The following is a 25,154-nucleotide window of genomic DNA, read 5'->3' as shown; positions in this document are numbered from 1 at the left end:
CGATATTGAGTTGGGTGCATAATTTCCGCACTACTGGTTCATGTGCTCCAAAATGGACGTCTGGACCTCGAAAAATAAGAACGCCTCAGAACGTGGAGCGTGTGAGACGCGATGTCATTACGAGCCCACGTCGATCAACGAGACATCGTGCTCAAGCTCTTGGAATGTCACGTCGAAGCCTTCAAAGGATTCTTAACAAAGAACTGAAATTCCACCCCTATAAAATCATGGTGGTCCAGAAGATTCTCCCAACAGACCATCTTCAAAGGCTTCAGTCTAGCCAACGGATGTTGGAGTTATTGGAAGATGAAAACCTGATTATCATGATGTCTGACGAGGCTCACTTTCACATTAACGGCTACGTCAACAAGCAAAATTGCCGTTACTGGGCCGACACTAACCCAAGAGACCTACACCAACGGCCTCTCCATAGTCACAAAGTGACGGTTTGGTGTGGGGTTTCTAAGGTAGGGATAATTGGGCCTTACTTTTTTGAAAATGAAAGGGAGCAGGCGGTTACTGTTAATTCGCAGCGTTATGTGAACATGATTGAAGAATTTCTTCTCCCACAACTTGAAGAGAACAATTACGACATGGACAATATGTGGTTCCAACAAGACGGGGCAACTGCACATACCGCTAGGATATCAATGCAAGCTGTGCGCGCTCTTTTCCCTGGCCGTTTGATTTCCCGTAATGGAGATCTCCATTGGCCCCCTCGCTCACCGGACCTCACGGTATGTGACTTCTTCTTGTGGGGCTATTTAAAAGCAAGGGTCTACGTGAACAAACCCCGGACCATTCAGGAGTTGAAGGCAGCAATTCACAACGAAATCACATTAATTCCTGGTGATGTGCTTGAGCGGGCAATGCGGAACGTTAAGGACCGACTCCAAGAATGCGTCGCTCGAGAAGGAGGGCATTTGATGGATGTAATTTTTAAAAACTAACTTTTCCAATTGTTTGTTAATAAATTTCCATTATAACTACACGTTTTGCACTTTATTTCAATCCAATACCTTTAAAATTGACAGTTTGACAAGTATTTTAAAACCACCCGATCCATCTGCGCCACCCCGTAGTAGATGCGGTGGAATGGGCCGATATGCTTGATAATAATATTGGATTATATAGGCGGCGACAAGACGGCGATATAAATTTTATACATGTATTAAATGATGCAGACTTTTATACCCGTTTTAGGATGACTAAAACGTGTTTTTTATACGTTTTGAGCCAAATAGAGGATAACTTGACTTACGCAAGCGAAAGGTAAAATTTTGACTTATTCGAGTGTCATTGAATATATTTAGCACTTATCAGGTCTGAAAACCTTTTATCTAATGTTATCATGCTTTGTTTATTTCTTTTTTAGAAACTGCCCAGTTTTACCATGCAATCAATTGCTTGTTGCTTTGCGTTTCTACGCAACTGGAAGTTTCCACATAACAAATGGAGACTTTTTTAAAATTTCCCCATCTACGACCAGCAAAATCGTAAAAAATGTTTCTCGTGCCTTGGCAAGTTTAAGGCCTGTCCACATTAAATTACCAATAGGGGAAGAGGTGGAAGTAGTAAAAAGGGAGTTCCACGAAATAGCCGGATTCCCCAACGTAATAGGTGCAATTGATTGCACTCATGTCAAAATTTAATCCGTGGGTAAGTGCCAGACAAGCATGTGTTTTAGTTTTGTCTGCATGTTTTTCTGTACTGTACCAATTAAGTATTGTGTTGACCATCTGATTTCTCCGAAAGGTGGACCAGAAGCTGAAACGTTCAGAAATAGGAAGGGCTACTTTTCCATTAACGTGCAGACCATTTCAGATGCCAGAATGAGAATAAGAGACATTGTAGCAAGATGGCCAGGATCTACACATGACTCTTTCAAGGCTGCCGAGCCAGAGCAATGTTCGAGACAGAGCAGTACCCAAATGGAGCACTTCTTGGAGATAGTGGATATCCATTAAAAGTATATTTATTGTTTAAATATTCAAATACCTTTTTTATAACTTAACTTTAAAATGAATGTGTATGATTAATGGGTACTTTATATTTAATAGGTAAATGAGAGTGTATTTGGGAAGCATGTTTATGAGAATTGACAAGGTTGTAGAGATATTGAAAGAAGGGATAAATGCAGATAACTCGATTAATGGTGGACTGACATGCTTCGCTCTAACTCTCTTAACGTTCCAAACTCTTCTCCCATTAGCTTATTCGGAGAGTCATTTGTCATGTTTTCAGTTGGTTGTTGGTCATTCACTGACCCATAAGGGTTGGAAAATGGAAGGTTAGGTACATTTATAAATTAAACAATCTCTTCTTGCTATACAAATGTCTCATATATTGCAATAAATGAATCCACGCTACTAGAAAAAGCTTTATTCTCTTTGTGGATGGATTTGGCAGTTAATTTACTGATTTTAAATCTATTTTTGCTGTCATGTCTCTCTAAACTATCGACCAATGAAAATACATGCAGTTTTGTTAGGTTTTGATGAGCAAATATTAAATATTCAGTACTCGACGTAAAATGTCTTACGAGGTTGAATTTTCAGGAAATTAAAAAAAAAAAAACAAAGAAAAAACTGTTTTGTTAATGAAGGTTTTTTGAATCTAAACTCTTAACTGTAACCTTTGATAAAACTACAGAAAAAAACATCATCCACATAAAGATTCAGCATTAAAAAACTAGGCAGAAAGTTACAAGTTTTACATAAATAATAGAATAGTTTACAGTTTATAGGAACATAGTATGTATAATTGATCATAACAGTAAGTAGCAACACCAATAAACCGGAGTGACCAATCACAGGCATCCGGAACGTTGGTGTTGGCAGCTCTCTATGCCGTGAAGGAGCGCATCTAGTGGAGTATCCTTGTTCATCAGAGCGTTTGGAGTGGGATTCGTAACCCTCGGCAACAGAGACTCGAAGATGTGGGCAACATGAAAGCAAACCAAAGAAAGATTAAAAAGTACACATAAAAGGCATTATTGACCAATAAACAAGAATCATAAATCATAAAGAAAATAGTTCCCACAGAGCAAAACTAGCAATTAACAGAATATAGAGAGAATTGTAATATAATTTAACGTGACATACATATTTGTATTCTATTTTGAAAGGTTTGATTGCAATGGTCCTGCCATCCAAGATGATCAACAGGCATCCACCAGCCGGGAGGAAGTAGAGCAGCCGACTCTGGAATCAGTGGAGCCTGCGGAATGGACATTGGTAATTTTTATTTCATTTATCCTAATTCTCAATAATCGCATTGTTCGCATTGGTGTCTCAACTGCTCCCAACTGCCCGTGCGGTGGGAGTCAGTGCGGTGAGACTGCGGCATCTCCAATTGGGGTGTGTTGTGAAACTGAAGGTATTAGGGAAGGAAGGGGAAGATGGGTAAGTACTTGGGTATTCAAATCTGGTCACCAAGCATGGCTAAAACCATTTCATTCCATGTTTCAATTCTTTAATGGTGGTGTTACAACAAGGTGATACTGAGAGTATCTTCCACTCTGTAATGTACTGCAAATATACTATTTATTATTTTTAATGAACAGTTTGTAGAATAACACAAAGTAATACAAATAAAATTTACTCGCACACGCCAGGATTTGAACAGGCGACCTCCGGATTGCTAGTCGTGAGCCTTACCGCTCGGCCATCAATAACTTGAAATAACTAATCTGCAAAATATTTTAATTTCTTCATTTTCCCATAGATACTTGTGTAAAATGTTATTTTATTACACGGTCTTTTGAAAGGTTTACACATTATTTGTTTTTAAATTACTTGTGGCTGGTTATAAAACTTGACATTCTTCTTATATTTTGTTCAGGATGAAAATCCAGTTTTCACACTTCCTGAAAGTCCAGTGATGCCAGTGGTATCAACTGTTCGACCCGTAGTTCCAAGGAAGGCATTCAAGAGGCGACTGTGCTTGGGAAAATCAACAAAGGACTCGCTCTTTAGTGACCTGCAAAATGTTGCTACCACCCAACTTGCGACGGAAAGAGTGTTATTAGAGACCCAGACTGAAAACTTTCAAATGCAAAAGGTCCAGTCTAATGTATAAAAACAGTTTATTATAAACAAGTTCTGCTTTGTAATTATTATTATGCGTTACAGCTGTTTCGCCCTCTGAAGGCATTATCAAACTGTTTTTATACATTAGATAACAAATTATTGAATATATAAAATAAATAAAAATTGAAATGGAGTTCTACAAAATTAACTAATAACAATAAACAGGTCCAGTCTCTTTTGCAATGCGACCTCCTGAGTATGCAGACTGCCCACTTGAAACTCCAACTGGAAATGCTCGATGCGGCGAGGGTCTCAAAAGAAGCCCAATCGGAAATACAACTGCAAATCCTTAGTGATGCCAGGAAGCAGAAGGTCGCAGAGGCAGCCCGAGCAGAAATCCGATGGGAAATCGAACTGGAAATGCTCGATGCGGCGAGGGTCTCAAAAGAAGCCCAATCGGATATACAACTGCAAATCCTTAGTGATGCCAGGAAGCAGAAGGTCGCAGAGGCAGCCCGAGCAGAAATCCGATGGGAAATCGAACTGGAAATGCTCGATGCGGCGAGGGTCTCAAAAGAAGCCCAATCGGATATACAACTGCAAATCCTTAGTGATGCCAGGAAGCAGAAGGTCGCAGAGGCAGCCCGAGCAGAAATCCGATGGGAAATCCAACTGGATATATTGAAGTTGGAGAGGAGAGCTCAGGAGGCAATTACAAAGAAATTAGAAAGTGGTAATTGTTAATATTATAATGCTTGTACATACATATTATTTGCAATAACGTCTCTATTTAAATGGGCGATGTTGTTCCCTGCATTGTTCCTGAATGCCACATTGTTGGGTTCATCACCAACACCGTGGATCCAATCTTGTGGATATTCCTCCCCACGATTGATGCATATGTTGTGAAGAACTCCACATGCAACTATAACTGCCATCGTGGTGTCGATGTTTAGTCGTAGGCCATTGGATAAGACCGGAAATCGTCTTTTCCACAATCCATATTGTCTTTCTACCACGTTCCTTGTTTTTATATGTTTTGTGTTGTAGTTGTTCTGGTTGGGTGTTTCCGGATTTCGATATGGTGTCAGCAGATATGTCTAAAATATGAAATAAAACATACATTTGTAATAATGTTATACTGTTTTCTTTTGCAGAGTGTCCTTAAAATCAAGTAAATCCACGTTCGGCTGGAGCACTCGAGAATGGTGCACGTGCTAAGTATTCCCGCACTAATGGATTTTTTTCTTGTTTTTTTTATTATTTCCTATATTTTCATAATGTGCGTATATATGTATGTCACAATTTTCTTAAGTTATTTTCAGTTGTTTCCAATATTCTCATAACGTGCATATATATGTATGTCACAGTAAACAATATTAAATTCTCCCTATATTCTATTAATTGCTAGTTTTGCTTTGTGGGAACTATTTTCTTTATGATTTATGATTCTTGTTTATTGGTCATCGTTCATTAGCTTCGCAGACCAATATCAATAATAATGCCTTTTATGTGTACTTTTTAATCTTTCTTTGGTTTGCTTTCATGTTGCCCACATCTTCGAGTCTCTGTTGCCGAGGGTTACGAATCCCACTCCAAACGCTCTGATGAACAAGGATACTCCACTAGATGCGCTCCTTCACGGCATAGAGAGCTGCCAACACCAACGTTCCGGATGCCTGTGATTGGTCACTCCGGTTTATTGGTGTTCCTACTTACTGTTATGATCAATTATACATACTATGTTCCTATAAACTGTAAACTATTCTATTATTTAAGTAAAACTTGTAACTTTCTGCCTAGTTTTTTAATGCTGAATCTTTATGTGGATGATGTTTTTTCTGTAGTTTTATCAAAGGTTACAGTTAAGAGTTTAGATTCAAAAAACCTTCATTAACAAAACAGTTTTTTCTTTGTTTTTTTTTTTTTTAATTTCCTGAAAGTTCATCCTCGTAACACATTTTACGTCGAGTACTGAATATTTAATATTTGCTCATCAAAACCTAACAAAACTGCATGTATTTTCATTGGCCGACAGCTTAGAGAGACATGACAGCAAAAATAGATTTAAAATCAGTAAATTAACTGCCAAATCCATCCACAAAGAGAATAAAGCTTTTTCTAGTAGCGTGGATTCATTTATTGCAATATATGAGACATTTGTATAGCAAGAAGAGATTGTTTAATTTATAAATGTACCTAACCTTCCATTTCCCAACCCTTATGGGTCAGTGAATGACCAACAACCAACTGAAAACATAACAAATGACTCTCCGAATAAGCTAATGGGAGAAGAGTTTGGAACGTTAAGAGAGTTAGAGCGAAGCATGTCAGTCCACCATTAATCGAGTTATCTGCATTTATCCCTTCTTTCAATATCTCTACAACCTTGTCAATTCTCATAAACATGCTTCCCAAATACACTCTCATTTACCTATTAAATATAAAGTACCCATTAATCATACACATTCATTTTAAAGTTAAGTTATAAAAAAGGTATTTGAATATTTAAACAATAAATATACTTTTAATGGATATCCACTATCTCCAAGAAGTGCTCCATTTGGGTACTGCTCTGTCTCGAACATTGCTCTGGCTCGGCAGCCTTGAAAGAGTCATGTGTAGATCCTGGCCATCTTGCTACAATGTCTCTTATTCTCATTCTGGCATCTGAAATGGTCTGCACGTTAATGGAAAAGTAGCCCTTCCTATTTCTGAACGTTTCAGCTTCTGGTCCACCTTTCGGAGAAATCAGATGGTCAACACAATACTTAATTGGTACAGTACAGAAAAACATGCAGACAAAACTAAAACACATGCTTGTCTGGCACTTACCCACGGATTAAATTTTGACATGAGTGCAATCAATTGCACCTATTACGTTGGGGAATCCGGCTATTTCGTGGAACTCCCTTTTTACTACTTCCACCTCTTCCCCTATTGGTAATTTAATGTGGACAGGCCTTAAACTTGCCAAGGCACGAGAAACATTTTTTACGATTTTGCTGGTCGTAGATGGGGAAATTTTAAAAAAGTCTCCATTTGTTATGTGGAAACTTCCAGTTGCGTAGAAACGCAAAGCAACAAGCAATTGATTGCATGGTAAAACTGGGCAGTTTCTAAAAAAGAAATAAACAAAGCATGATAACATTAGATAAAAGGTTTTCAGACCTGATAAGTGCTAAATATATTCAATGACACTCGAATAAGTCAAAATTTTACCTTTCGCTTGCGTAAGTCAAGTTATCCTCTATTTGGCTCAAAACGTATAAAAAACACGTTTTAGTCATCCTAAAACGGGTATAAAAGTCTGCATCATTTAATACATGTATAAAATTTATATCGCCGTCTTGTCGCCGCCTATATAATCCAATATTATTATCAAGCATATCGGCCCATTCCACCGCATCTACTATATTCAAAATGTTCATAATTCGAATTAAAAAACCGACAAGAGCGTGAACTGATGACAGATGACAGCGATGACAGATCGATTGCTTTCGCGTATTTCGCTCTGTTGTCAGTTTTTATAAGTAGGTCTTCCTCAAGCGTCTTTAATCCACGAGGTTAGCTTCCTTAAATTTGAGTGGTGTGGCGATCAAGAGCTTTGGGCAAAACAGATTTGGGCATTTCAGCAGGGTTGAGTCGAGTATTCGGCTCAAATTAGATTGGCCACAACGGCCGTAAGTGTCGATAAGGTAAGTGTCACCTGTTTTGAAATATAACGAACGCGTGAGTCAAAATTACGCATGATTATCTATTACGTTACTTTGATGATATGTGCCAAAGCTGTTTGTAACTGATTTTTATATAACCATATAATATGTTTCTAATATAAATAAGATATCATGCTAATTGTTGCTTTTGTACTAAAAAGGCTGATTATTGTAGTAAAAAATAAGTTTCGTATGAATGAGTAAGTGTTCAAAAATTTCGTTGATTTATAGAAGAAGTATAAAGTTTTTTTTTTCTTTTTTAATAAATAAAGGAGTATAAGTAAACTATATTTAATATAAATATTCTTAAATATGTGTTAATAAATAATCACATAAAATTTATTGAAAAAAATAAATAAACCTCGACCTGCAGCTGCATAAAACATATGCGTCAATTTTACGCGTGAGTTTCTTTTCCGTACTACACAATATGATTATCTTTTTAGGGTTAAAACAAAGTTCTGTCCTGCAAAAACGAGCTTAAAGTATCTTTCTTTAGTGCTCATTTTTTCGGGACAGCGCAAGTAATGTAAAATCTTGCTCCAAGATGAACAATCAATCTGTCTAAAAAAATATATTTTTTTTTTTTTTTTTTTTAAATAATCTACGATGACTTGAAATTTGAAACTCTTTAAATAAACGATTTGATTTATCATTCATCGGAAAGGGTTGTTATTGAGAAATCATTTTCAACGTTCATGTTCGGGTTCTGTGAAAGTCCTATTCAAATTCTGTAAGTATATATTAATAGTTTAGTATCTTGAAAGAACTGAAATAATAACAGAACTTGAAAAAAATCTTTCATAGAACATGAAAATTAATTTTGAAATTTGTAGAATACTAAAAATTCTTCTAAGCAACCCGTCATTTAGATTATCAAATATGAAATATGAAGACGTGCTTTTTACGACGTAATCGAATTATGTAATTTCTTTACTTTTAACAGAAAATTGAAGAACACAAATTTTTTTATTTCGTTTACTTAGAATTACATTTATACATTTATATTAAGAAATTAAATTCAAGATAAGTCATGAATTCTTTATCGGAAAATAGAATTTCTTTGTCCTGCTAAAAAGGAAGTCACGATTCTTTTATGTTTTGATTAAAATATAATTTTATTCATTCATTTTTTTTTTTGGAAAATGATTAACATATATTGAACTACTACTAGGAGAGGAGTTTTTATCGTAGCCAGTAAAAGAACCGGGCATTTTCATGTGGTACTTTGTACTTTGGACAAATCAACATAATACCTTGTTCCAAAAAACTCAAAAGTAGTTTATACTGGGACCAAGAATTAAATACTTATGAGCTATTTACAACCCCCCCATGGAGTCGAATAAATATTGGCGTAAATTACTTCCTTCAGAATTTTTTTTTTCTAAATAACTGCCCCTACATGGATTTGAAAAATTACTGTGGGGAAGCAAATATCGGAAATTTTTGTGGGGAATTACTTTTCACAGAAAACTTCTATGGAAACCCCTTATCTAACTTGACTCAAGTGAGTGTTTTGATGAATTTTAAAGGAATTTTGACCCATATGTGTAAAAGAAATGTACAATGGACAAAATCAGAATTGCTTGACCTAAATACCTATTCGATTAGAAACGATTTGATTTCGTTTTTCTTGTTGTGTTTTGTTTTAGGGTCACGGATTTCTCACTGTTAATAGATTGAAGATATGCTAGCGCTATAATATTTACAAGACGCAAGTCGAAAGAAGTTGTAATGTTCTTAACCCTTTCAATACCAGACTTTTTCCAGCCAACGAAAAAAATGTTTGTCTACATTTTTGAGTTCTGTGATTTTTTTCAATATTTTTACAAAAAAAAATTATTTTTTTTTCCATACGGTTTTCGAAATATTTCATGTTCCTGAGGAAGAACATTGGGGCTTAGGGGGTGTAAGTCAAAGAACGGGTAGTACAAGGAGCATACATAATTTTAAATTGTTTTTAATTGTTTAAATAGAAAATAAATACACAAAAATAAATTGTATTAATCTGTTAAGGCAAGCATATTAAATTGCAATTTAATATTATGCCAAAATAATTTTAGTAAAAAAGAAAAAATCTAAATATATTTTTTTTTAAAAAAACGGACATTACCCTAAATTAACGTAAGAAAAACAAATAGAACAAAAAATATTAGTGGTGAAATAAAACAAAACAATTTCCTTCTCTTTGGAGACACACACCGACATTTGTGCTTTTGCCCGTGTAAATTTCAAAATCAAAGACGAGCCCACTGGCTCTAGCTCGGGAGAAAATTTTGATGCCCCACTTGTGTGGCTTGTTTTTAATATATTGTTTCAAATTACTTCTCCCTTTCAACGGTATCATGAGCTCGTCTACAGAATTGAATTCCTCAAGTTCGATCTTAGCCATATTTTCAAGGAGGGCATTTACCATCGGCCTTATTTGAAATAATTTGTCGTAACCCTCTTGTCCTCTTGGAATCAACGAGCTATTGTGATTTAAATGAAGACACCATCGTAACTTAGTGAAACGATTTCTAGGCATGACATCAACGATGAGAGAGAGCCTCGTATCATTGGCCCAGTAAAGGTGAAATGCCGGATACTTAAGGATACCCATCATGATGTGGTGTTGACGCTGGAGCTATTTTCTTGAAGCGAATACAAATTTGTCTGCTCAACAATATTTTTTATAATATTTTCATTTATGAAACATAAAAATATTGTAGAGCAGACATATCCAGTGGTGGTTTTGAGAAAGTAACATCACAGAAGGAGTCCACATGATCGACATCTTTCTTGATCCACCGTAGATCGGTTCTCCGTCCATGGGAAGCTGAGGCTTCACTGGGCTGTCCTTGAGGCACGGTGCAGGACTCTAGCTCGTCTTCCACTGGCTGCTGCATTTCTTCCAAAGTCTATAATTAAAAATATATACTTTATGGTTTCATATGGTTTCAATGGAAGATGCTCTGAGGAACTAGCGTCATTGATCCCTTCGGCACCGGTGCGTAGTCGGGATACACGCCAAACGCGCGCCCAACATTTGTACACGGTTGACATTTGTCACATGAGAACGGGTCGCTTCTACGATTCGTTCTTAAGTTCAACAGCTCGGCTGTGGAACGAACTGCCGGCCTCTGTGTTTCCTCCCTCCTACAACATGGGACTCTTCAAGACCCATGTTCATTCCTTCCTCTCAACAAAAAGACCCTCCACACAGCATCCCCAAAGATGACATAGGCCCTGAGGGAAATTATTTTCTTCAGGGCCTCCTGTGTGGAGTAAATATAAAAAAAAAAATAAAAAAAAACCCAAATTTGTTCATATTTAAATCTACTTCAAACGTAATAATCGCTGTAATATAACAGTAAGAAATAATGACAAAAGTAGTAACATGGACTTCCACGTCCATTCCAAGAGCTTGTCTCAATGCCTCCACATTGGTTTCCTCTGGAGCATCCTGGAAATATTCAACTGACCAGCCCTCTTCATCTTCATCTTCCAACTCCAACTCCACTTCGGAAATATCTCCTTCCAGCATCACGGTGATCTCCTCATGTGTCAAACCACGATGCTCCATCTATAAAAATGAATAAAATAAGTTAAAATCTACCGGAAAATAATAAAATAAATTAATATATCTTGAAAGAATCAAATAAAAACAAGTAAAACAATATTAAAGGCCAAAGAAAGATTTCTATGAAAAACATCCACGAACGACCAAAGTGCCAGCTCAGGAACATGAATGTTATTACCGAAAACCAAATGAAAAACCAATGTTTTTGAATGGAAATCATATTTACATATCAGATTAGACATGTAAATACAATATAATTATTATTTTCAACAAAAATATGCGATATCTTACCTTTAAAATAATGTTGAAATCCGAGAAATGTCAAACCGTTAAAAGCTGCAAAACACGCGTTTTTAATTCGTAATAACAGTAATATTATGTGTTTCCAGTACAACATTTGTTCTATTCCTTATAAGCAATATCTTCCTCAAGCGAAATGCAAAATACGGGGCTATTTTGTTCGTAAAATCAAGAGAAATAAATGTTTTTCCTTCGTGTTCCTCCAGAAGAACTCTGGTAAGGAAAGGGAAAAGGCCAGGTTCATGAAAATTATATTAATTGTCTATGACTTCATTCTTGTCTATGCATAACCTATATATTTTTTGACATGTGGTTTCTTCTCCGACAGTCTTTCTTCCTGTTTCTAAACTTTGTTTATCCCGCCCTGTTAAACTTATTATCCCATGCATGTGATTGTTATTGGTAAGTAATAATACTTTAATTCATCGTATTAATTTTGGTAGCGGCTGTTCTTCCAGTTTAGTTAGGGAATCATTGGGCGTTTTGTCACAGCAGAATGTTTAAACTGTCAATTTGACATCTACATATTATTAGATTATAATAACAAATGCATTTTTTTTAAATTACAACAAATATACGTATTACAGATGTTTTATTACAGATGGATTACAACGGAATGGCGGTAGACATAACAGTTAATAAATAAAAGATTTACCCAAGATAAAACGACGTCTTTCTCAACCATTGTCAAAACTTCAAGGTTTTTTAATGTGTACTTTTGCTAAGACTTAAGAAGCCAAATTTTAAAAACTGATTTATATTAGAATTCCGTTACAACTTTTATCTGTTTCAGATATATTTGTTTGGGGTTAAACAAAATACCAAACTCTACCAAAGCAGACCATGGATCTACTGAAGCCAGATACTATATCCATCAAGACGGAACCAGGGCTCCAGGAAGAAGGTGGAGGTGAAATTCCATTTTCGAATTTAGATTTCGACCTCCCAGCTGTAAAGAAGGAATGCTTGCAATATGCTGATAGTTCTCAAACAGCCAGTTAGTTGTATTGCATACGTGTAAAATATAGAACCTTAATTTCGGGAACTAGGTAAAAATGACTAACTACTCGCTGCGTTGGGCCTACTTATATAGCCCAGCCGGCGGCGGTACTAATTACACGAGACCGCTGGTAAACTACGGGTCACTCGCTTCAGCGAGATTCTTCTGGTAGTTTCGATGGCGCTGGAATTATGCCTAGGCAATAGGCTAGAACCTTCTAGATAATGCGCGAAATATACATAGTCCAACTCGCAAATTATTGTCGTAGGTAGCTCGCTTGGACGTCGCGAATAGGTAGCTCTTAGACAGGTAGTTGGAACCTATTACGCGATGAAATTTGTTGCATAAAAAGTCTCGTACATTCTCATCCCATGCGTTTTAAGCCGGTCGGCTTTCTCGAATACTCTAGCAGTATCGATCGCTACAAATTCATAAATATTGATTGAGAAAACACTATCTCATTGACTTAAAACTCTCTACTTACGGTGCTCTAGAGCAAGGTTTTTATTTCTTGAAGAAGTTCCCTCAAGCGGACGTCTGAGGTCATTTTTATCTGATATTGGCCTTTAAAACTTCCATCCAAATTCCCATTTCTACATTGTTGATCAATGGTATCTTTATTCGTGAAAAATTAGTTTATTTTTTTTCAATTAAAAAAATGTTTCGTTTAATATCAATGGTACGAAGATACATGGCTGCCCCCATGTGGGTACAATTGGAGCAGTTTGATCCAGGCGTCTAATATTTTACCTAACACATGGCCCTTTATATTATTTTTTTAGCGTTACAAAAAAACACAAATCATCATTTTACCGATTACAGTGATATCCTGCCTTCGCGTGTGCTAATTTAGACTGTTAGGGCAGCCAAAATAAACTCGCGCCAGGCGCCGTTTGGATCGGGGCTGGCCATGCAAAGATATATTCTATTAATTGTCCTTTTTTATTCCAGGAAGCATAAATGTGGAGACAGTTACCATAAACGCGGATCTCGGACCCCGACAAGTTGAAACGGGGCTTACTTATATGAAAATTGACATAGATCTGCCGGATGTTAAAGAGGAATGCTTAGAACGCTTTGGGAGAATTACCAAGGCAGCAGGTAAAACCAATTTTCATTGTAAACTTGAACGATTCGGCCACTCCTATTTTTTTTAACGTTTCTAGGAACTTACTTCGCTTATTTACTCTAAGTTTAGGTAATAAGTTTAACCGAGTCATTTTCATCCATGTTATTTATCAAATTTGTCGACAGATCTTCAGACGCATTTTGTGGAAAAAGGATACATTCCTCCCGTTCGCAACGACTCCTTCTCTCCTAAGTCAAATTTTGCTATGAACGTACGCACCCATGTAACAGAAAATCCTTTTTCTTGTTCCAAGTGCAACTATTCATATGCTCAAAAGCGAAATTTAAAGAGACACATACTGACTCACAGTGGAGAAAAACCTTTTTCATGTTCCATTTGCAATTATGCATGTTATCAAAAGGATCAACTGAAGAGCCACATGCTGACTCACAGTGGAGAAAAACTTTTTTCATGTTCCGCTTGCAACTATGCGTGTTATCAGAAGGGTCAACTGAAGAGCCACAAGCTGACTCACAGTGGAAAAAAACATTTTTCATGTTCCCTGTGCAACTATGCAGGTTATCGAAAGCATCATCTGAAGAGCCACATGCTGACTCACAGTGGAGAAAAACCTTTTTCATGTTCCGTGTGCAGCTATGCGTGTTGTCATAAGGGTCAGCTGAATAGGCACATGCTGACTCACAGTGGAGAAAAACCTCTTTCATGTTCGGAGTGCAACTTTGCGTGTTATCAGAGGGGTCAACTGAAGAGCCACATGCTGACTCACAGCGGAGAAAAACCTTTTTCATGTTCCTTGTGCATTTATGCATGTTATAGAAAGTATTGTCTAAAGAACCACATGCTGACTCATAGTGGCAAAAAACCTTTTTCTTGTTCCGCTTGCAACTATACGTGTAATCAGAAGGGTCAACTGAAGAGCCACATGCTGACTCACAGTGGAGAAAAACCTTTTTCATGTTCCTTGTGCAACTATGCATTTTATTCAAAAAGCAACCTAAACGGACACATGTTGATTCACAGTGGAGAAAAACCTTTTTCATGTTCCGCTTGCAACTATACGTGTAATCAGAAGGGTCAACTGAAGAGCCACATGCTGACTCACAGTGGAGAAAAACCTTTTTCATGTTCCTTGTGCAACTATGCATTTTATTCAAAAAGCAACCTAAACGGACACATGTTGATTCACAGTGGAGAAAAACCTTTTTCATGTTCCGTGTGCAACTATGCATCGAACCAAAAAAGCCACCTTAACAGACACATTCGGATTCACAGTGGAGAAAAACTTTTTTCATGTTCCGTGTGCAACTATGCATGTTATCATAAGAGTAATTTAAAGAGCCACATGCTGACTCACAGTGGAGAAAAACCTTTTTCATGTTCCGTGTGCAACTATGCATCGAACCAAAAAAGCCACCTTAACAGACACATTCGGATTCACAGTGGAGAAAAACTTTTTTCATGTTCCGTGTGCAATTATGCATGTTATCATAAGAGTAATTTAAAGAGCCACATGCTGACTCACAGTGGAGAAAAACCTTTTTCATGTTCCGTGTGCAACTATGCATGTTATCATAAGAGTAATTTAAAGAGCCACATGCTGACTCACAGTGGAGAAAAACCTTTTTCATGTACCGTGTGCAAATATGCGTGTTGTCGAAAGTGTCAGCTGAAGAGGCACACGTTGACTCACAGTGGAGAAAAACCTCTGTGATGGTCGGAATGCAACTATGCAAGTTATTAACAGGGTATCCTGAAGAGACACTTGCTGACTCGCAGTGGAGAAAAACCTTTTTCATGTTTTTTGTGCAACTATGCTTGTTATCAAAAGGGCCAACTGAAGAGCCATATGCTCTCTCACTTCGTAGGAAAACCTCTTTAATGTTCCTTGTGCAACTATACATGTTATCTGAAGTGTAACATGCTTACTCACGGTGGGAAAAACCCTTTTTCATGTTCCGTTTAAACATTTCATTTTATCAAAACGCCCATCTAAAGACCCACGTGCTGACTTATAGTGGCGGAAAACCTGTCTTATGTTCCAAGTGCACATATTAATATTATTTTAAAGGCAATCTGAAGCGCATGTTGACTCACTACGAAAAAAACTTTTCTTGTTCCTTGTTCATCTATGGATATTCTCAAAACGCATATCTAAAAAGCCACATGTTGACCCACAGTGGCGAAAAACCTTTTTCATTTTCCAAGTGCACATATTCAGTTTCTAGGAGAGGCCACCTTACCCCCCATATAGGACATTTGTTCGAACGTATGCCGAATCAGAGCGGAGAAAAACCCCCTTTTCTTGTTCCGAGTGCAACTATGCAAGTTATCAACAGTGTACCTTGAAGAAAAAAAACTAACTGACAGCTGAGAAAAAACTTCTTCGTTTCCTGGCTGAAGAGAGATTTTAAAAAACGCGTGCGCACTCGCAGTTTTTTTTCATATGCGTTTTCTCGAAAAGACTCTTTGCCTGGACACTTTTCCTGTTCCTTGCGTTAACATTCACTTTCACGAAAACTATTTACAGAATAAATTTTAGTAAAAGATATTATATGTTTCACCAGAGAGTTTCCAGTAAATAAAATTAGTATAATTTTATTATGGTCAAAATATATATAACCTTGCAATTTCTTTGAAATTGTTCTGAATCGCTTTGTGTTATGTCTGTATGAATGTGTGTAAGTGCGAGCGAGATAGCATGCTTGCGAGAGCTATATAAAGCGATGCATACAAGGATTGTCCTGTTTTGTTGCAAGCAGCTCCCTAATAAATATCAGTACATAGATCAAGTATCATTATTGAGTACGACCTTCACCTGCTTCAATACACCATACATTACACATTGTAAAAGATTTGATTTTTTTTTAAACTTAAATTTATGGATAAAAAAATTATTATGTCATACTACTAACACGAATATCAAAATATATATATGATTATGTGTACAGTAATGTATTTTATTATTTCTTCAAATAATATTTTTACACTTATGAATTCACTCTCAAAACAGTAGAACTGTAGCAGCAGCTACTAGTGCGTTCTAGAATATTTTCTTTTCTGTTTACCCTGTTGAGATCGCACCTTGTACCTACTAGAATTATTTAGTTAACACATGTGCTAGGTACTTCAACCGCTCGAGAACGTACTAGCTGGGCAGACAGAAAAAAGTTTTATTGATTTGACTGATTTGACGATTTTCCTTTCAGATATATCAAAATGTAATTATTTTTCTCTGTACAAAACAGAACCGACAAATTTTAACCTTAATTTTTTTTTTTAAAGTGGGGTTTGTAAAGGCTGCAATGCCAATATAATATATTTTTTATTCGAAAAATACGGAAACTCTTTCATTAAAAAAAAAAGTTGAAATGTTCTTGTTTTTGAAATTATTAGTAGTAAATTCAGATAACTACTTATTGGCTACAATTTTTCATTAAAATCTGACTTTACCAACCGCATTTAGCGTTGTTTACCGTAGTTAACATTTCAATTCTGATATTACTGATTATTTAAAAACATATCTTATTGCTATTTTTTTCAAGACCTCTTTTAGACCCACAATCCTAATAACATGGCTTAACTTTTAAAATTTCATTTTTTATATCCTTGCCTAGTTAAGGGTTGGCAACTTATAGGATATTAATGTGTTTGCCCTTAGTTTTGAAAGCGATTTCAAGCCTTATGTATAAAGAAACTGTATAAAGGTCAGTGTCCAAATCGCTTGCCATACATTTTATTTTAGAAACAATGTTTTTTTTAATTTTGTAAACATATTTTATTGTGATTTGTGTTCAAGGTTCTGGATTTCCCACAGCCAACAGGTTGAAGATCTACTGTCCCAAATATTTGTAAATAAAGAACGTTATATTATATGATTCCCAGTTGTTATTACCTGCTGAAATTAAAAACTGTGCCCAAAACAAACAATTGGTGAACTTACTGAAGACTTGGCGCACTGAAAGAATTCATTTGTATTAGCATACAATGATATATTATTCTAAAGACTTTTAAAATGTGATATTTATGTTTTTCATAATTTTACTTTTGCTATATTTCTGTAATTTTTTTTTTGTTTTATACATATAATTTCAAAAATGTTACTGTAAATTCAATATAAAATTTTTTTTTTAGTATATATTATATTTTTTAGTATATAATTTTACATCTTTTACCCAATATCTTATTTTCTATGACTACTAAAATATTATTTACAACTTACATACTAAAATTTGGACTTCACAACATTGAGACATAATCCACGAAAAATTGCAAGACTTTTAGTTTCCTTAACAATTCCCGGGAGTTCATTGAACATTTTAAAACCTTTATAATAAATATTGTTTTGTGTTCCGGAAAAATGTGTTTTAGGAAGCCTAAAATCGTTGCAGTTTCTCGTAGGATATAAATGAACTGTAGTATTAATTCTAACATTCTTTGACATATAGTCAGGTAACATTTTATTATTTAACTTATAAATAAACACCAAGGTATTATAAACTAATCGTTGCCACACACTTAAAAGATTGAGTTGACGTTGCATGGTTTTTATTCTGGTGTACCTGCTACAACACAGTATTGACCTCATGCCTCTGTTCTGGATTACTTCCATTCTCTTAATTTGGGTTTTGTTACTTAGAAATATTACACTTGTAAAATAATTCAGATGGGATGCTACAGTGGTATTGTTCGAGGAACGAACAAGGGTTGGGATAACCGTACTTTAAAGGGCTATTCCATACAGGACATTTGTTTTGTATTAATGTTACAGGTGTTTGGAGGGAAATCTATCATGCCGCGAAGCAAAGAAGGAAAGAAAAGAGCTCCGGTAGATGAAGTTTGTTTGAAAAAGGCTATTGAGGCTGTAATCTCAAATGACCCAGAAAAGAAAATGTCTTACAGGTAGGCTACAAAAGTGTTTGGAATAAGTAAAACTACCCTACTGAGATATGTAACTAAATTTAAAAGTGCGGATAATCCCAATGAATCAGCGTACTGTTCAACTAAGTACGCGGTAAAGCAGGTATTTACAGAAGAAGAAGAAAATGGCCTAGTGACCTATATTTTGAATATGCTAGGGCTAATAAGAAAAAAATGCCTGACAATTGGAGTGAGGAAGAAATTGCCGGTGAAGAATGGATGAGGGGGTTTTTAAAGAGGCACACAGACTTGTCAGTTTGAAAACCAGAGGCGACAAGCTTGAGTCGCATGACAAGCTTCAACAGAACCAATGTCGAGCTTTTTTTAAACAATATAAAATACGTCCATAGAAAGTATGGTCCTATTACACATGACAAAATTTGGAATTTGGACGAAACGGGCACAGTCCAACAGCAATCTAAAATAATTGCCCTAAAGGGGGTAAAACAGATAGGCAGTGCTACGTCGGCAGAAAGAGGGTCCAGTTGTATTTAAAGATACACTGTGATTTTTTTCATGCATATAACATATTAAATAACAGAACAAAACGTGTTTTTTTAATAATTTCGGAGCTCTCTTTGCAAATTTTTTATATCGAGCGAATTTCATATAGTTAACGTTTCGGCATAACTAAGATAAATATTTTATCTTGAAAACTTAAAAGAGTTAAAGAGAAACTTGTTATAAATTAATTTACTATGGGCACCATCGAAGCCGGAGTCAAATAATTAGCAGAAGCTGGGCGTATTATACAGGGCCCGCTTATACTGCAGAAAGTAGACAATTGTTCATCGTGAACAGATCGCAAGCTCTCACCACTGGTCTGGAGCCTCAGAAACAGGCGATCTGTCGATAAGATGTACCTTGACGTTTGTCAAGTTATATAAGTTATAAGTTATCAATCTGTTTAGATTGCAATATTTGGATCACAGACGTCACTCCTTCCTTTCCTCAAAGCCAGACCCTCCACACAGCATAGCCAAAGTTGACTCAGGTAAATGGAGTTATTTATTTTAAACGCTTGGTAAGTATACAATATTTCAGACTAGAAACAATGGACAAATGATAAAAATACATGAAAATGTAGCATGTGCAAAATGGAGAACTGCAGCTAACAGAGGACTGAACGCGCTACACCATGCTGGGAACCAGTAGATATGGACAATTCGGCCACTAACCCATGAATGGTAAACATCATAAAATGACTGTGAAATAAAATCCCAGTACACTTTTATAATAATAGTTGTACAACATATTTCATAAACATAAATCAATATAGACATATATCTCATTTGGGCCTCTGAAGGTAACTAAACGTGTGTTTTTAAGCCTTCGGGCCTTGGAAGGACATTACTAGCCACAAACATCATACTCCATTATAGCCTCTGAAGGACAGATCTGACCGGGCCGTCAATACATTATAAAAGGATTTTTAATTTAATCCGTAGATATGTTATATGTTCGTCATTGGAAAGATAAATAATTATTCTTCACAGTTAGTATCAAATATTTATACATGGATAAAATTGTAATAAATTCTCAAAGTGAGTGATTACGAATTTTGGCATTTTTTCATTGACAGTTGAAAGTTAAAAAAAATTTCTATTTTTTTATTGTACAAGTTGTATAAAAAATTAGTTTTATTATTCATTACCTACACAAAATGAATTTGTTTTATAAATATCGAATTCTTTCAAAATTATGAACGTTCCGAGTCAAAACGTCCTAGTAAGTTTTTTTGTTAACATTTTCATGTTTGATATTAAAAATTTATTTTTAATATCAAACATGAAAGTCTAGTTTTTAATTAGTATTTCTTTTAATGACAAATTTAAAAATTAGCAACAGGTATGTAGCATATTTTAGATACCTCGGGAGGTTTCCGAAATTCCAAAAATTTCACCATGTCGTTGGGACTTGTTGGTAAAAATATTTAAAAACCTGAAAGGAAAATATATTTAATTTTTACAATTACTTTTATTACTTCTACCATGTAGAATCAACTCCCGAAGTTAGTGCACTTTACCCCCGGAAACCTTGTATAGGCTATTAAAAGTTAACTTAAATATGATGTAAGGAATTTTTCGTTTAGTAAAAATATGAGCTGTAAAATTTTTATATAATTTGGGATTTCATAATGTTTTGCTCTTACCTATCTGGTATACAATTCCTCCTTGTTGGACTTACTTATTTATGTATTCATGCCTTGAAGGCTTTTACATGTATGTTACAGGTATGTTTTTCAGGAAGACATAACGTTTATTTCATAATAAACTGAGTATGAAAGATATAAGCAGGTACAATACATGTTGTCATAGAGGTTTCTGTTGTACAAAGGAGTTCAATAATTGTACATTAAAACAAGAGTACTATGAAAATGAATATAATTTAGAACATTGAATAAAAAACAATTAATTGATAATATTTTAGGTGAATTTTTTTGTTACATCAGCACAGGCTGGCCCATGTGTTAGTGCTATAGTAATATAAATTAGAGAGAGGCTCCTCCGATTACCTCTCAACGTAGAAGATGGAAACTTGAGTGGCAAACGGCCAACGTGGAAAATGGCCATCTCATACAGGACCCCACCGAGAGACAGCCTGGCTTCTCATTGCCTCGCAAAACCTGGTCCGCCATCAACAGGTTAAGGTACTCCCATAGCCGCTGTGCCCACATGATGCACAGATGGGTCCTTAAAGAGTCCGCGATGTGTGAATGTGGTGCGGTACAGACCACCGAACATGTGGTCAACGAATGCCCGCTCCATCCATCGCTCCGTCCACATGGCGACGCCTGAGGCCCTAGACAGGCTCGCAGACCTAGATCTCCCCCTCTGACTTCCCCCTACCATACTAAAGAAGAAGAATAATATTTTGATTTTTTTTTCACGAAAACATATGTTTTTTTTAATTATTGTAATAACTGCTGTAGAAGGATTAGGGAGATACAATTTTACTGGCGACATTAGGCTCTAATAACAGAGGTTTGCTTGAAGATAACATTTAAATTATTTCTGATGTTACTAAAATCTCAAATGCTTCTAGAGGGATCCTTATGTTATATTAGTTATTTATATTTAAGATTAATAAAAAAGTACCTTGCCATTAAATAATTTGATATATAACGCTTTAAACATTTTATAAAACCCTTTTCAGCTGTAAAATTAGCGGTGAGCACCAGATTTTCTTTTTCTAGACGATGAATTAGTAACTTCCCGAGGGATCCATCTAGAAAAAAAAGAGATATTATTAATACGTTCATCAGAAATAATTAAAATAAACCCTGACGGAACGATCGATTTTCCAGCACTGCTAGGGCAAAGTCGACCGTAGGTCCGTCAATAACGACGGGCCGAGCGCCGGATATTGTTTTTACACGACTTCATCACTTATGTCAATCATACTTAATTTTAGAGATTTGATAGGGCAAATTCGCCCTATCAATTCGAATTTTGTTTCATCACTTTCCATGACTTTATATAACTTTTAAAATGTGTGTTGAATCGTCAAAGTGTTGATTTATCCGGTCACCTCTCCTGCCATAGGTAGGAGAGGGGGTCACATAATTTTCAAATACAGCCTAGCTAGCAGACCACAGTGTATTTTTAAGTGTCACAGGTTTGTATGGCGAGCAATATGGAGTTATACAAAACCCTTTGAACTTATAGCGTAATCTGTCACCCCCTTAAAAATAATATTATGTTATTCTTTGTAATTTACATAAAAAACATTGTCTTTTAAAAACCATTAATCACAAAAAATAACTTAAGCAAAAGATTATTTTATCTTTTAAATCTGGTATAGCATAAGTATTGCGTAATTTTGTAATGTTTATGCTGCTCTTGATGTAATAATGAAATCTGCATATTAGTGCATCAATAATAATTATAAAAAATGTAAGTTCTATCTACTAAAAAGAAATGTTTTTATTATTTTTTCAAAATTATAATAATTTTCAAGATTACAAAATAATAAAGGTAATTTTTTTTTACAATTAAGACTTTTGTTAAGAACATGCATTTAAAAAATTGGGTTCCACGATAACTCAACACGGTGACAATTCAACACACCTTTAAAAAGTGATATTAAGGACGGGTTGTTTCGGAGTATTTGAACAATTCATCAAATTTCAACGTTCATTTTCAAGTTCTGTGAAAGATTTTTTCAAGTTCTGTTTTTATTTCAGTTCTGTCAAGCAACTAGCCTATAATAATATAATAACAGAACTTGAATTGGACTTTCACAGATCCCAGAAATGAACGTTGAAATTTGATGAATTGTTCAAATACTCCGAAACAACCCGTCCGTCATTAGAAACGATGAAAAAAAAAATTTAAACATAACCTAATCTAACCTACTTAACCCAGTTAATAAAGTTTTTGTTTAATCACTTTCCATGACTTTATATAACTTTGATGTGATGATTTATCCGGTCACCAAAAAATTGTTTTACCGAAGTTGAAGACTTAAAATGGCAATACTTGACAATCATAAACTTTATAAAATTATCTTCTTTTCTGAAGTCTCTATGGATAAACTGTTAGCTGTCACTTTTGTTTGTTATGTTATTTTGCTTTACCCCTTTTTATCAATTTCTACACCTTGGACGAAAGAAATCCTTCAACCTCATTATAAAGTTGTAGTTTAACAGAACTACCAAATCCTTACGTAAAAGCATGGATTCCGCCGCTATCAAGTTAGAACCAGGCACAAGTGCGGAAGAGAGTGTTGCGGTGATATTTACGGAAATCCATATGGAATATCCTTTCGTCAAAAAAGAAAGTCCGGAATCCATTTCCGAAAATAATTCAGGTATTTTGTTGTCTGTTATTGGTGCATATCTGTTATACAGATGCAAAATAAAATCGAAAATGTAACTGCAGATTTTTTGCTAGGCTATATCAACATGCTCATACATACCTAAATATATCGATCCTACTTACGCTATTCTGCTTGGATATTCTTATGAGATACCTAACACCTCAGGAGAGGGTTACACATGAAGATGTAGGTACTATAATATCACCTCTAGGTCGGGCAACGTTGTAAGGGTGATCTGGGACAAGAGCATTGGCAGGGATATCTGTAATTGGTTCCTTGAAGAGGCCTTTATTAAATGTTTTAATTTTTTTATTGATAGGCCGTTCCACATCCGTGCCATTTTTTACAAACACCATCCGGTGAAACGATCAAATCGACAAACAGTAATTAAAAAAATAATAACAAAGAACAATGACCTCGAGCTATAAATCTATAACAATCTATTATTGTACCTTTGTATAAGAAGGGTCCTAAACAGGAAATCTCAAACTACAGACCGATATCCTTATTACCAAACTTTTCAAAAATATTTGAAAGAGCCATGTACAATCGCATTTATAACTTTCTCGAAAACTTTGAGATAATATGTCCACAACAATTTGGATTCCGTAAAGGCCGTTCAACAACACAGGCAGTTTTCAATTTTTTGAACAAAATTCTAGAAAATATTAATATTAGTAAAAAAACTGTAGGTATCTTTCTCGACCTCTCAAAAGCATTCGACAATGTTGATCATGAGCTTCTTCTAACTAAACTTGAACATGTGGGTATTAGAGGTCTAGCATTAAAATGGTTTGAATCGTACTTAAAAAATCGTCAGCAGAAAGTTCAAATTTCAAATATCAATGAAAAAATGGTCCAGTACATGGTAGAATCTAAATGGAGAACAATAAACAAGGGTGTGCCACAAGGAAGCATTCTTGGGCCTCTCCTCTTCCTTATCTATATAAACGAACTTCCAATAATTGCTGGCACAGAATGTTCAATGTTTGCTGATGACACCGCTTTGTTGTTTGAATGTAATGGAGACGTTGACGAATTTAACAAACAAGTTAACGAGACTTGCCAATTAATTGCAAACTGGCTGTTATCGCAACACCTATCACTCAACACAAACAAAACCCAAATTTTAAAATTTTGTCCAGTGCAAGCTACACCGATAAATATAAATGTAAACATTAATAATAATATTATCGAACCTTCCCAAACCTGTTCACTACTGGGAATGGAATTAGATATAAACATAAACTGGAAAGAACATGTCTCAAAAATTGTAGCAAAAATCAGTAGTTTTTCTTATGTTCTGGGTACCTTGAGAAAAATATTAAACACCGAATCAGTAATAGCCGCATACTATGGTTATGTATACTCAATAATAAAATACGGTATTATTTTTTGGGGAAACTCGGTAAACGCTAAAGATGTTTTCATCATACAAAAGAGATGCATAAGAAAAATTACAAACTCTGATCGTTTAGACTCATGTAGACCTATGTTTAAAAATCTGAAAATACTGACAGTCACAGACATATATATATTGGAGTTATGCATGTTAGTGCGATCATCTACAGACAAGTTCCCACTAAAAAACTCAACACATAAATACGCTACAAGGCTCACAGAAAACTTACTAATACCAAAAGCAAACAAAACAATATTCCAAAAAGGACCATACTACATGGCCATTAAAGTATATAACAACCTTCCACATAACATT

The 25,154-nt window shown here is 35.4% G+C and overlaps 1 protein-coding gene and 1 long non-coding RNA gene across 2 annotated transcripts; one reads left to right on the top strand and one right to left on the bottom strand.

Moving 5' to 3' along the window:
- Window positions 1-1,978: 1,978 nt before the first annotated feature.
- LOC149415812 (uncharacterized) lies at window positions 1,979-6,605 on the bottom strand. Its single transcript, XR_016303475.1, has 3 exons — window positions 6,557-6,605; window positions 4,797-5,131; window positions 1,979-3,219 (listed from the first exon to the last, which is right to left on the bottom strand). It is a non-coding gene; the product is annotated as an uncharacterized LOC149415812 (long non-coding RNA).
- On the top strand, window positions 3,102-4,799 carry LOC149415813 (uncharacterized). Its single transcript, XM_089641485.1, has 3 exons — window positions 3,102-3,236; window positions 3,844-4,062; window positions 4,257-4,799. The coding sequence occupies exons 2-3, from the start codon at window positions 3,883-3,885 to the stop codon at window positions 4,773-4,775; spliced, it is 699 nt and encodes a 232-aa protein (XP_089497611.1). The 5' UTR covers window positions 3,102-3,236; window positions 3,844-3,882; the 3' UTR covers window positions 4,776-4,799.
- Window positions 6,606-25,154: the final 18,549 nt, after the last annotated feature.

The sequence above is a fragment of the Hesperophylax consimilis genome, chromosome 17, assembly GCF_061612785.1.
Source record: "Hesperophylax consimilis isolate HC1 chromosome 17, BYU_Hcon_1.0, whole genome shotgun sequence".
NCBI classification, from domain to species: domain Eukaryota; kingdom Metazoa; phylum Arthropoda; class Insecta; order Trichoptera; family Limnephilidae; genus Hesperophylax; species Hesperophylax consimilis.
The sequence above is the reverse complement of the archived record's forward strand: the minus strand, read 5'-3'. Positions and strand labels throughout refer to the sequence as shown.

Coding starts and splice junctions, on each gene's coding strand:
- LOC149415813 (XM_089641485.1), top strand. CDS start 3,883: ATGCCAGTGGTATCAACTGTTCGACCCGTAGTTCCAAGGAAGGCATTC. Junction 4,063..4,256: donor AAAACTTTCAAATGCAAAAG/GTCCAGTCTAAT, acceptor AACAATAAACAG/GTCCAGTCTCTTTTGCAATG.